The sequence below is a fragment of the Callorhinchus milii genome, unplaced genomic scaffold, assembly GCF_018977255.1.
Source record: "Callorhinchus milii isolate IMCB2004 unplaced genomic scaffold, IMCB_Cmil_1.0 Scaffold2, whole genome shotgun sequence".
Lineage (NCBI taxonomy): Eukaryota > Metazoa > Chordata > Chondrichthyes > Chimaeriformes > Callorhinchidae > Callorhinchus > Callorhinchus milii.
In genome coordinates, this window is record NW_024704743.1 from 6,305,380 (window position 1) to 6,319,723 (window position 14,344).

At 43.6% G+C, this 14,344-nt stretch overlaps 1 protein-coding gene across 2 annotated transcripts in view; it reads left to right on the forward strand.

Annotated features, from left to right (window-relative positions):
* Positions 1-572: 572 nt before the first annotated feature.
* Positions 573-14,344, forward strand: part of LOC103173463 (patched domain-containing protein 3-like) — a 46,697-nt gene continuing 32,925 nt past the window's right edge. Inside the window, exons 1-4 of one of the 2 annotated variants that reach the window (XM_042331907.1) lie at positions 573-1,415; positions 3,373-3,494; positions 3,606-3,751; positions 6,166-8,915. In XM_042331907.1, coding sequence (XP_042187841.1) covers positions 693-1,415; positions 3,373-3,494; positions 3,606-3,751; positions 6,166-7,775 — 2,601 coding nt within the window. In that variant the 5' untranslated portion in view covers positions 573-692 and the 3' untranslated portion in view covers positions 7,776-8,915. Of the gene's footprint in view, positions 1,416-3,372; positions 3,495-3,605; positions 3,752-6,165; positions 8,916-14,344 lie in introns of those variants that run through there. The other variant, XM_042331909.1, reaches the window with a different exon arrangement.

The following is a 14,344-nucleotide window of genomic DNA, read 5'->3' on the forward strand; positions in this document are numbered from 1 at the left end:
CTGCCTGTGATAATTATATAATGATAATAGCTGACATATTAAAAATCATTCCCATCTATGAGTCATACAACACTTGCAAATGGATTTTGTACCTCCCTAGGAATGGTACCAGGTGGAGTTAGGTTGTAAATGTTGCCCTTGAACCTAATTAAAAGAATAATATTAATAATAAACCTCAAATTTGATACAGCGACTTGTCATGGCGTCCTGAGAAGTATTTATATGCAGTGATTAATTCATATTGTAATACAAGTGTATCCCTGACTGATAATGCACAAAGGGAAAACTGATACCAATCAAGTATTGGAGTGATAAAGAGTGTTTCGTATATGGTTTCTTTCAATTTAGTTTATGAGACAAACATTTTTGATACTGCATATCAAATCATGAAAACTAAAAGAAAACTATATCTGGGTTTATTATTCTTGCTTTGTGTAGTCTGGTGTAGCAACAGTCAATATGATTTTTCCACGGAAGGATAATAATTATCAGTAACCTTGTATGTGTACACAGGGTGTGATGTTCACTGGGTTAGAAGTCTCAGTTGAACATTAGTTCACAAACCGGAGGCACAGAGTCAGGGACCTGCCTTCAGTCGAATGACACACTTCCTGTACAGGTGTTATTTTACACATCAATGTATTGGCTTTAATCCGAGAGAGCTTCAGTCTGCTGACTGCCCAGTGTAGACCATGGCTCGGTGTCACACTGACTGTCTGGAGAAACCTCTCTGTAAAGTGTTCGGGAAGTTGGGAGCCCTCGTTGGGCGATATCCATGGTGGTTTTTGGTGATTCCTCTGATCATTTCTACAGCTCTCGGCGCAGGGTTTTATTTCTTTGAGCAAAATGAAGCGAATGACATAGAGGAGCAGTTCACTCCTATTCACGGTCAGGCAAAGTCTGAGAGAGAGTTTATTATGAAACACTTTCCAACTCATGATTCTCTGCCCTTCTCGGCGCCGAGGCTCTACACAGAGGGGACCTTTGCTTCTTTCATCGCTGTTGCTAAAGGTGGCAACGTCCTCACAGAGGCAGCATTTAAAGAGATTCTGCGGCTCGATGGGGAAGTTAAAGGGTTTGTTGTTGATAAGAATAACTATTCCAGTCTTTGTGCCAAAGCAGGAGATTCCTGCTTCTCCAATGTAATGTTAGACTGTATACAGTACGATGCTAGTCTAGTGGAGAGCTTTAAATTTACTTATCCCGTCCAGAATAGCACAGAATGTAATGGTTTCATTGGTTTGTCTGTGGGGGGAGTGAAGTTAGAGGGAAATTATATTAAAACAGCTTCTGCTGTTAGACTTGATTATTATTTACGAGATGACGACGCAGCAGAAAATGTAGTTTACGAGCGGTGGCTGAAGAAGTTTGTTGAAGATCTTCAAAACAAATCAACAAATCTGCAGTATATTCAGGTCAGTGACAACAACGACATGTCTCAATGCACAAGTTACTCATTGCAATCGCTTGTTGACAATCCTCTTTGGGAGCAGGAGCGGAGTCAGGAAAGCGCGGGGCGGAGCTGAGGCCTAGCAGTGGGTATTAAAGCTAGAGAGGTGAGGAGTCAGATGTGATGTTATAATTAAACAGTGGCCTGGCAGCCCCTGTCACTGCCATCCTAGCCGTAAGACACAGCCTGAGGGCTGATGCTGTTCTGCTGATCACTCGCTCCCAGTCTCTGCGTGCGTGTTTTGGCTGCCGCCCCTCCCGCTCCACTCTAAATCTCTCTCCGCCCACCCCACCTCCATCCGTTACTTCCCATCTGTCCTTCTCTCCCACCGCTCTCCCCGCCTTCTCACTCTCCTCGACTCCATCACCACTTCCCTCTGCTCCAGCCTGGGCATCCTCCGCCGGGCCCATCATGACTCCCCGGCACTGGCTGTCCCAGAGCAGCAACCCGACGTGTCCCATCACTCACTCCCTCCGCTCAAGCCACCTCCCTAAGGCAAACACAACTTCCCCCTCCCTTATACGTATCCTCTCCAACTCTCCACTCCCACCATACTCCACAGCCATCTCTCCTGTACACCCTAAAATCCTCTCCTCCCTCTCCTCCCACCAGCAAACTCTCCTGCATTTCCCTTCAAAATGTCAGTTCCCCCTCAAACAAAGCCCTCACCATCCATGACCTCATCCTGGATGAGCACCTCGACATTCTTGGGCTCACAGAAATCTGGCTCTCCCCCCATGACCCCGTCCCCTTGTTTGAAGCCTCCCCTCCAGGCTACTCCTTCCACCATACCCCCAGTCCAAACCAGCGTGGTGACGGGTGGCCTTAATTTCCAAAGCCTCCTTTGGTCTTTCCCCCCCCCCCTACTCCTCTGGCTGCTTTCCCTCCTTTGAGCACCTCACCCTCTTCCAACCCTCTCTCCCACTGAAAACTTTTCTGATCTCTGATCCAAAACTCTGCCGCCTTCATTCTTACCCTCAACAAACTCCGTTCCTGGATTACCCCAGTTCTTGCCAGACTGCACTGGCTGCCTGTCCCAGAGAGGATCAACTTCAAGATCCTCACTCTTGTTTTCAAATCCCTCCACTCCTCTGCACCGCCACCTCTCTGACCTCCTCTTCCCTCAAAACAGTGCCCGTTGCCTTCGCTCCACCGAGTCTGGCTTCCTCCTTGTCCCCCGAATCCTCTGCTCCACCATCGTCGGCCGTGCCTTCAGCCACTACACCCTGAGGCTGTGGAATTCCCTTCCTCACTCCTTTCACCTAGTCCCCACTTTTCCTATTTTTAGGTCTCAGCTGAAGACATTTCTTTTCGACCGCGCCTTTGGTCACCTTCTTCCCCGTCCCCGAGGCTCAGCCACAGGATCCGTTACTGTGAAGCGCTCTGAGAAGCTTCACAGTAACCTGCGCTGTTTGCTTCCTGTCTCCTTCAGTAATGAATACTTTTTGTGTTTAAATCTACAATCAGTAAATATACTCAGTTGTCAGACAGTTTTCACTTGCTATTTGCCTTACTCGTTATGTGAAGCTAACCAGACCAGGTGTTTGATAAGGAAACCAGACCAGGTGTTTGATAAGGAAACATACTGGAATTAATTTGGAATGAGTGACTGCTTTATTCCTCCAAATCATGTCCACAAACCGGGCTGTCTGGTCTGACTCAGAAGTGACTTGGAGAACTGCAGATCCCCTGTTTCATGAACTGGACTACCAAGATCACCATAGAGGGGTCACCTCAATTCTAAGGAGACCCCACTTACCCGCCCTCCCACAAGCAGGCTGTCATGTTTCGCCGACAAATACACAGTTACTACACCTGAAGAAAAACCCTGTGAAACATGTTGAGACACTATATCAAATACAAGGATTATTATCACTATTAGTAACTAATATGCTGTAAATATTTCCTAATTTCCATTACAGGTTTCATATTACACTTCCGTATCAAGACAGACAGAGTTTGAAGGAAGCACCAAAGAAATTGTACCACTATTTTCAATCACCTATTTCCTTTCAATATTCTTTTCCATTGTGTCTTGTACGAGGTAAAGTTCTTTCTCTATTAAGTAAAGTTGGAATTCATTTTCATTGACTTACTGTGTGACATTAAGGTAAAAATGTATTATGTTACAGAAAGTGGTGCCATTTATTTACAGGTTGGACCCTATAAGGAATAAGTTCTGGGTGGCTGCTCTGGGAGTGATATCAGCTGGATTAGCTGTGCTCACAGGCTTTGGACTGCTGCTGTTTTGTGGGGTTTCATTTGCCATCAACACAGCTAATGCACCATTCCTCATTCTCGGTTAGTATCATTTTGACATTTCTTTAGTAGACTCTCGTCTCCAAGAGTTCCAGTCCCACATTCAGAGTCCTGTAGAGTATGTGGAGTCCTGTAGCGTATTGATTAGAGCACTCGATTCACAAGAGAGGGGAACTTGGTTCAATTCCCGGGAAGGGCAAAATATTAGTCGTTTCCTTACTCCACACACCTCTGTTTACTGAGCAGTACATAGGAACCAGGTTGTTAGTCAATTGGCGATTTGCTTTTCCAGAGGTAATAATCCCTTCAAATATCAAATGAAAAATATAATAATTTGGTGAATCACTCCACAAATTTTTGAGACACACAATTGGCTACCAGGTTTCACCCACAAAATATATAAAATATCCATTGAGCTGAGAAGGTTGAGGGGTAATTTGATTGAGGTATTTAAGATGATAAAGGGATTTGATAGAGTAGATACAGAAAAGCTATTCCCCATCTGGTGGGAGAATCCAAAACAAGGGGAATAATCTTAAAATTAGAACCAGGCCATTTAAGAGTGAAATCCGGAAGCATTTTTTCACTCAAAGAGTGGTAGAAATCTGGAATTCTCTCCCCCAAAAGGCCATGGATGCTGGATCCATCCACACCTTCAAAAGTGAGGTTGATAGACTGTTGGATGGTCAGGGTATTAAGTGATATGCGGAGAAAGCGGGAAATTGGAATTGAAAGGCTGAGTTGAGGTGCAGATCGGCCATGATCTAATTAAATGGCGGAACAGGCACGAAGGGCTGATCGGCCTCCTCCTGTTCCTATGTTTATATGTTTCTACAGTCAATTCACTTTACAGTATATTCTGTGAAACTCTTTCAGATGCCTTGAAGGCACTGTATCAAATGGAAGGATTATTATTATTATATTATTCACACTTTCTAAGATGATACTCCAGTGCAATCTATTCTGGGAGAGGTGCATTGTTGGAGGTTCCGTCCTTCAGATAAGCCGATTAGTTTTTCAGATAGACGTTAAAGATCACATGGCACAATTCAAAAAGAGAAAGGAATTTCACCCAGTGTCCTGAGCAACAATCCCGCAAATAAAACTGACAATTCACTTGAGGGGTTGTTGTGCTGTGCGCAAATTGGCTGCTGAGATCCCCACAAAGCACAGTCACTGCACTTTACAGTATATCCTGTGAAGCACTTTGGGATTTCTTCCCAACTTGAAGAGACTATAGCAAATATAAGGATTAGTTACCTTTATTATAACTGGGGATGCATTTATGAAGTTGCACGCGGAAGTTTTATAAAGTTTTACTAAATACAATTGAGGATTAGTGATAGAAATACTGTAAAGACAGAGAAAGAGACACAAAGAGAGACAGGAAAGACAGAGAAAGGGAACGAAACAGGAGCCATAGAAAGTTACAGCATAGAAGAAGCCATTTGACTCCTCATGTCTATGCTTTCTTTTAAAATGCAACCCATTAAGTCCCTTTTACCAGATTTTCCCCTATTACTCCACCAGATTTGTAAGTTTACGAGTGAGTTTAGTGAAGTCTTATTGGTTTCTCTCAAGGGGGAGGGGAGGAGGGTATTGCTTTTAATTAAATCCTTTTACTAAAATATATAATGCTATTGGCGGACAAGAGTTTTTTTTAAAAAATCAACATTTGGAGTCCTGTAACTTAGCGGTTAGAGCATTCACCTCGCAAGCGAGAGGACCTGGGCTCGATTACCAAGAGGGCGAAACATTGGGCAAGTTTCCGTACTCCACACCCCTCTGTTTGCCGAGCAGTAAGTAGAAACCCGATTGTTAGTTCATTGGCCGATTGTTTTACCGGGGGTAATAACTCCATCAAAATAAATAGAAAATAATTTGGTCCCTCAATCCACGATTGTTTATGGGACACTGCTGTGTGCAATTGGCTGCCGCATTTTGCCCACAAAATATATAGTCAATTCATTTACAGTATATTCTGTGAAGCGCTTTGAGATTTCTCAAAGATGCGATAAGGCGCAATATCAAATGCAAGGATTGCTGTTTTTAGATATCTATCTGACTGCTGAAGATATATATCTAGCTTAGATACCACCACACATGATAATTCTTGATAGAATTTTTTTNAGTTAGCACAATAACTAGTTTGTATTTTGCGTGATGTTCAACTATACACATTGTTTGTTTATCCACACAGGGACCATGTCCAGATTTTTCATGAGCCAATATTGGTACCATTTTAGATAATGCACACAAATAGCCTCACCGTAGATGGAGCACTTGAAGGTCTTATCTGAAGAATTTGGCAGAGATTTCTTCTGTCAATATTTTTCAGTCTTCAAATCACACATTTTTAAATCCCATATGTTACTTTATCAACTTTTGAGATCTGCAATAATGTTTTTTGAAGATCTTAAGACTGATCTGTCACTTTACATGTTTTTAATTTACAGGTATTGGTGTTGATGACATGTTCATTATGCTCTCCAGTTGGCAGAAGACAAAGGTTCATGCTAAAATCGAAGATCGCATGGCAGCCACATATGCTGAAGCTGCCGCTTCCATTACCATAACGACTCTGACTGATGTGATAGCCTTTTACATTGGTGTCATGACACCTTTTCGATCTGTGCAGTCATTTTGCTTGTATACAGGTACTACCGTTTTGTTCTGCTTCATTTACAACATTACATTTTTTGGGGCGGTTCTGGCACTGAATGGGAGAAGAGAAAACAGTAACAGGCATTGGCTGACTTTCAGGAAGATTCAAATGCACCATCAACCAGGAGAATCGAAATTCTATGGAATGTGCTGTGTTGGTGGGGAGTATGATGAGATGTCCGGTGCTGAAACAGAGCATCCAATTTATCTCTTCTTTAAGAAATATTATGGCCCATTCCTCACCAATATATGGACCAAGGTATTTGTGGTACTGCTGTATGCAGGGTATTTGGCAGGTGGTATCTATGGCTGTTTCCAGTTACAGGAAGGATTTGATCTTAGAAATCTGGCCACTGACAATTCATATGTGATTAAATTCTATGACCATGAAGATATGTTTTTCTCACAATATGGCCCTCGGGTCATGGTATCAGTCTCAGAATCAGTGGACTATTGGAACACCAGTGTTCAGACTGAAATTGAACGCTGTATGGGCAAATTTGAAAATAGCATTTATGTAGATCAGAGTCTATCAGAGTCTTGGCTTCGAACATACATTGACATTTCTAAACTGATGTCTATTGATATAACGGCGTCTGATTCCTTCATAGCAAATTTACCTAAATTGTTTAAGATTGTCCCTTTATTTCAACAAGATATTGAACTCTCACAAGATAATAAAAGCATAACAGCATCACGGTTTTTTATTCAGACCAAAAATGTCAATGACTCAATTGCCGAAAAAANCATGATGACTGAACTGAGAGATCTGGCCGAGAGCTGTACAATCCCTTTACAAGTGTATCATTCAGCGTTCATTTACTTTGATCAATATCTTGTTATACAGATCAACACAATACAGAATGTGGCTGTGGCAGCAGGTGCAATGCTGGTTGTTGCCTTGTTGTTAATTCCGAATCCAATTTGTTCTGTGTGGGTGACATTAGCTGTCGCCTCTATTTTAGCTGGTGTGGCTGGTTTCATGGCTCTGTGGGATGTTAATCTAGACTCCATATCTATGATTAATCTGGTTATTTGTATTGGGTTTTCAGTTGACTTCACAGCCCATATTTCATATGCATTTGTTTCAAATGACAAAGCAAGTGCCAATGAACGTACCATCGAAGCATTGTACACTCTTGGCTATCCCATTATCCAGGGGGCGCTTTCCACTATTCTGGGTGTTGTTGTGTTGGCTGCTGCAAACATTTACATATTTCGGACATTTTTCAAAATCATGTTTCTTGTCATATTGTTTGGTGCAATTCATGGCATCGTCTTTATGCCGGTGTTTCTGACATTTTTTGGAATATGTGGCAAGCGAAAGGTTAACAAAGGAAAGGCGATACCAATTGGAATGGGAAGTACTACAAAAAAGCAGTTAAATATTGATGGGTTTTAGACTTGAGACCTTCAACCCTCCCTTGCCTCCTTCAAGACCCATCTCAAGATCCTCCTCTTCAACCGTGCCTTCGGTCATCCTCATTCCCCCACTGCCCTTCATCCTCCCCGATCCCGACCCCCAGCTCAGGTCCGAAACACTGATTGTCCAGCACCTTGGGATGTCCTCCTGACGTGAAAGGAGCTATACAAATGTAATTTTCTTCTGAACAGCTGCCATGTACATTTTCATACTTAAACTACTCTTGGTTTAGACCAAACACATGAAAGAATCAACACAATGCTTTTGTACTTCACCCAATATTACATTGCATCACACAGCTCCTATATTTTTTCATCATAATACTGCAATTGTTTTTACACTGGACACACAAGAGAATAAGATGGAAGTATTTCACAGGGTTTACTGTAATGTTTTGTGACTGTGCATTTTGTAGACAAAACAGGATAAAATATTCTCACAGAGCCCATGATTTTTTTTGCTTATCTCAGAAGCCCTTGTCCTCTTTATTTTTCCATTATTGTCTACCTGAGGTCCAAAATTTTCATGATTTTAATCTGAAGATCATTGTCTTAAAATGCAAGAACCTGCAGATTTTTTGAAGAAATAGAATATTCAGAACAACTGGCATTTAGATAGCGCTCTTCACGAAAGTCAAATTATAAACAAAAAATAAATTTGACATTAAAATTCAGGTTTAATTTGCGATCCATTTTTCTGCAGGGTTTTTTAAGAACTGTTTCTGGACACAATTTAGAATTTTAAGACAAAGGTCTGAAGGGTGCTTTCTATTAAAAAAGACCTATTCCTATCAAGTTTGTTTCGTTCAAACGGTGTATTATCTGGACTCCAATCTGCACATTTAACATTCTCAGGAAATGTTCACAAGTATGTTCCCGTCTCCCAAAGTTAATCGAAGCTAAAACTCTAAAATATCGACCTATTCAATGTATTTCAGAATTTCAATGTATATTGTAAACACAAATTTGCATAGTTACGTAGGTTGCGGGCAAAATATTTTTACTGGAAATGCTGATTTATGTATTTTGAAATGCAGAGGTTTTGTTAATCTTGTCAAGCATTTAAAAGCATTCAAGACTGAGATAGATACATTTCTTATTGCAAAAGGGATTAAGGGATATGGGGATAAGGCAGGGTCAGGTTATTAGCTGGAGTCCTCCCACCTTGTCCTCCCACCTCAACCTTCAAGGCACTGTCCTTGAATGGTTTAGGTCGTACCTTTCTCACCGTCTTCATTTTGTCTCGACGAATGGCTTCTCCTCCACCCCCCGCACTGTCTCATGTGGTGTCCCTCAGGGCTCTGTCCTTGGTCCCCTCCTCTTCACCCTCTATATGCTCCCCCTTGGTGACATCATCCGCAGACATGGAGTTAACTTCCACATGTATGCGGATGACACCCAACTCTACCTTTCCTCCTCTACTCTCAACTCCACGACCACCGATGTCCTGACAGCCTGCCTGTCCGACATCGAGTCCTGGACGAGAGACAACTTTCTTCAGCTCAACGTGCGAAAAACCGAGGCCCTCCTGATTGGCTCACGTCAGCGCCTCCGCACCTCAGGCGCTGACACCATCAGCATCCAACGATGCACTCTCCACCTCTCAAAGCCAGTCAGGAACCTCGGCGTTTTGTTCGACCCTGAGCTGTCCTTTCTCCCTCACATCCGCACCACAACTGGCACCGCCTTCCATCACCTCCGGAACATCGCCAGACTACGGCATTACCTCACCCCTCACGCTGCTGAAACCCTGGTTCACGCCTTCGTCACCTCAAGGCTGGACTATGGGAACTCTCTCCTCGCCGGCCTTCCCGGCACCTCCCTCCACAAGCTGCAGGTCATTCAGAACTCTGCAGCTCGTGTACTGTCCCGCACCAGGCTTCGGGACCACATCACTCCCACCCTCGCTCGCCTCCACTGACTCCCCATCCCCCAGAGGATTGATTTCAAGATCCTCATCCTCACCTACAAGGCCATTCACGGAATCTTGTTGTTGTTGTTGTTGTTGGAGTTAGATTAGAAGATCAGCCATGATTGAATGGCAGGGCAGGCTCGAAGGGCCGAATCGCCTACTCCTGCTCCTATATGTTATGTTAAAAGTGAATGCCAATGATACTCAGAAAACAGTGGATTTTGACATTTGATCTACTATGAATGATTTGTATTATATGTAAATTATCTAAATCTGCTGATGATACCAATATGGGGCAGTTACATAGTAGCTGGAAAAACACAGAGGGATTGATTACTTCAGAAGTAGCCTCACAAGGCGAGCGTTCATTTCATGCAGATCAATTCCATTTGATAAGATTGAGGTCGGAGAATAAACAGTGGGAATACGAAATTTAGGATCTTGGTAAACAGGGGAGTAAACAAGAGAGGGATTTGTGGGACAGGTGGAGGCAGATTATGTCAGCCCTTTCATGAGGGATTTAGTAGCTATTTGGCAAATACATTGATTAAGGTATTTAAGAAATAGAGTAACATATGATTTTTTTCCATGGGTCTGGTCAGGTGGTCTTTTCGTATCCTGTCCACTTTTCTGCACTTAGATTCTGAATAACAATCAATGTTAAATCCATTGAATTCTGCTTGGGTGCATGTCTTTTTAAATTTCTCTTTTAATATTAATCTTTATATATGTTTCTATATATGTTTGTGTTCATTTGAAATTGTATTTCAAGAACTTATTGTTCATGGTTTGTTGAATAAAAGCTTACGAAACAAAGATTCTTCCATTTTCACAGAAAGTTCTGCCTTTCTTCATCTCCAAAATTGCTCATCTTTCTCCACTACCTACACCAAATGCTGCCAAAATCCCCTTGCAGCGTGACAACCTAGTTTATAGCTTTAGTAGTTATCGTTTACATTTACAATGAAGTGACTATGGTTAGTTTACACAGAGTTAATGTTTAATATATCATGCTTCTGAACAACCTGGCTCCTTCATTTATCTGTTCCATTAACTATTTTATGTAACCTTTATAAAATATCTCTGAAATATAACATTAGGAACATAAAGGTAAAACATTAACTTTTACTCGAGCTTATAAATATTAATAACAATATTAAAGTACAGATGGATTAGTTTGTCATAACTTTAAATGCTATAATTTTTTAAACTAGATTGTGCAACTCATATGGAGCCTAACCTTTCTATGGGATGTGAAACACAATGCTGTCCCTGCAACTGGTGTATCTTCCACCTCCCCACCCTACACCCCCAGCCCTCATGTCTTCTGCTTCTGTCCTCACACTTTTAACCTGTTCTCTCTCTCGTCCCTCTCCACCCTCATAACCCACCTGAAACCTACCACTTGCTCCCTTGACCTCTCCCCACCAAACTTCTGCCTGTCCCTCCTCCACTCCCTGCTGGTGGCTATAGTCAAGCTGTCCCCGTCTTTTGGCGCTGTCCCCTCTCCCTCAAAGCCACCGTCATCACCAACAATAATAACAGTGGTTATACATTTAAATGGAAAATGATTTCAATGTAGAAAAGTGTGAGGTGGTACATTTTGGTAGAAGGAATAAGGAAGTCACATATATCCTGGAAAATAAAAACCTAAATGGGGTAGAGGAGCAAAGGGATCTAGGGGTACACATACACAATTCACTGAAAGTAGCATTGCAGGTTAATAAGACCATAACAAAGTAAACCAGGCATTGGGGTTCATTTTTAGAGGGATAGAAATGAAATGCAGGGAAGTGATGGTAAACTTCTCTAGAACCTTGGTCAGACCACACTTAGAATACTGTGTGCAGTTCTGGTCCCCACATTATAGAAGGGATGTAGAGGCACTGGAGAGGGGGCAAAGGAGATTCACAAGGATGATCCCCGATCTGAGAGGTTATACGGATCTGGAAAGGCTGAACATTCAGGGCAGGCTCGAGGGGCCGAATGGCCTACCCCTGCTCCTACTTCCTATGTACTTGGACTGTTGTGTCTTGAAAAGAGGAGGGTAAGGGGTGACCTGATAGAGGCCTTTAAAATGATGAGAGGTTTTAATAGGTTAGACATAGGGAAGATGTTTCCACTTGTGGGGGAGACCAAAACCAGGCGCCATCAATATAAGATAGTCACAAATAGATCGAATAGGGAAGTTAAAAAAGAAATTTCTTCACACAGAGAGTAGCGGGAATGTGGAACATACTACCCACAAGGAGTTGTTGAGGCAAATAGATTAGATGTATTTAAGGGAAAGCGAGAGAGGTACATGAGGGAGAAAGGAATAGAAGATTATGCTTGAAGGCTTAGTTGAGGAAGGGCAGGAGGAGGCTCACGTGCAGCATAAATACCGGCATAGACCAGTTGGGCCAAATGGCCTGTTTCTGTGCTGTATATTCCAATATATTCTAAGGTAATAACAACTTGCATTGAGGGGTAGCATCTCAGAGTGCTTAACAGTGGTAGATTCTGAATCCGAGCGACGGGGAAGTGACCATAAGCATGGTTGAACAGGAATATCTTTAGGTGTGATCTGAAAATGGGGAAGATGGAGCGGCCCAGGTGGAGGGAAGTGGGATAGCGTTCCAGAGTTCAGTGGCATATTGGCTGAAAGCATAACTGCCGATGGTGGAGCAGAGGGGATCAGGGATCAGCAGGAAGCCGGAGCCAGCCAAGCAGAGGCGGCAAGTGGTAGACGGAAGAGTAAGCATGTCGGACAGACAGGGAGTTGCCAGGGTATGAAGGGATTTCTAGACGAATGTGAGGATCTTGGCCAATCCTTTCTGTGATTAGGAGCAGGTGAAGACTGGCGAGGACTGATGGGATGGGGGTAGGGAGACTGCTTCTCTTCATCTCAGCCACATTGCTCTCCAACCCCACTCCCCCTATCTCACAGCAAATACCACCAAACCATATCTTGGTTACCTCTCACCTTGACTTTTCTAACATACTCCTGAATTATCTCCCTGAGCTCCAATTCATCCAAATTACCACCATTGACAACGCACCTGCACGAAACACAACATACAATAATATTATTATTATTATTTATTACAATAAACCTTTCCTATGTTCAAAGTTACATGTCCCATTGCAGTTGCCAGCTCTTAAGGTTTGCGACAACAAAATTATGTCAGAATTATTTGTATCTTTGAGTGATACCACTGAATTTTAGGAATAGACAGTTCATTTAGTTTAGGGGAAGACCTCAGTGGTGTCTCAGCATCCCTGGCAGGGACAGATATTACTCACTGTCACTGTGAGTGGTTAGTGTTGCAGACGCCTCTTATGCCTCACTCTCACCTGCAGTTTCCCTCCCATCTCCATCACAACTTATAGCACTGAATCTACGCACTTGGAAGGAGGTTGTGCAGGTTAACGGTCTATCACAGTGTCCGTGGCGGCTCCGGCTTGCCCATGTGTGTAGACCCCAGACTTCATTTGTTCTTCCCAGCCCTGCACACAAGGCTGCAGATACAGTTACATCAGTGAGTCTGTGGCAGATCCGGCTTGGCCAGGTGTCGAGGTCTGACACCCTTCGTTCTTCCTTGGCCTGTGCCAAAGGCTGCAAGGACTCCTCTAGTCCTGAAGAAAGAGAGAACACAGAAAGAATTGGACAAAACAACAAGAACAAGATTACATTTGTATAGCGCCTTTCACATCGGGAGGTCGTCCCAAGGTGCTGGACAGTATACAGCATTTCAAACACAAGCTGGGGTCAGGGTGGGATAAGGGAGAGGAGGGGAAGGGGGGTGACCAATGGCATGGTCTAAGAGGAGGGTTTTGAGGCGGGACTTGAAGGAGGCTAAGGAGGGGGCGAGGCGAAGTGAATGGGGATGGAATTCCAGAGGTGGGGGGCAGAGTGGCAGAAGGCTCTCCCACCAATGGTGGGGCGGGTGTGTCGGGGGACATGTAGCAGGCCAGAGCCGGCTGAGCGGAGGGAGCGGGCGGGTTGGTAGGGGGTTAGGAGGTCGCAGAGGTAGGGGAGGCGTGGCCATTGAGGGCTTTGTAGTTGAGGACCAGGATCTTGAACTGGATCCTCTGAAGGATAGGGAACCAATGAAGTTGGGTGAGAATGATGAGATGGGGTCACGGACACTGGCTGCAGAGTTCTGGATTATCTGCAGCCTGTGGAGGAGGAGTTGGGAAGGCCAACAAGCAGGGTATTTTCATAGTCGAGCCTGGAGGTGATGAAAGCATGAACAAGAGTTTCAGGGACCTGAGGGATGGGATGGTGACGGAGTCGGGCGATGTTTCGGAGATGAGGGAAGGTAGAGCAGGTCATGGCTTGGATGCGGGGAAGAAAAGACAGTTGAGGGTCGAGCAAGACACCTAGGTTCCTGACTGGCTTGGTGAGTTGAAGTGTGCAACCATGGAAGTTGATGCTGTTAGAGCCTAAGGTGCAGAGGCGCTGACGCGAGTCAATCAGGAGAGCCTCAGTCTTGTTCATATTCAACTGTAGAAAATTAAGCTTTTATACTGCTCAGACTCTCCCGCCCCATCAATCAGGACAGTCCATGTGGCTCCATTATAACAAACTCATTGCTTAGCGGACCCCAAATTGCCATTCCCAAAACTCTGTTACGTTAGTAAAAAAAAGTTAC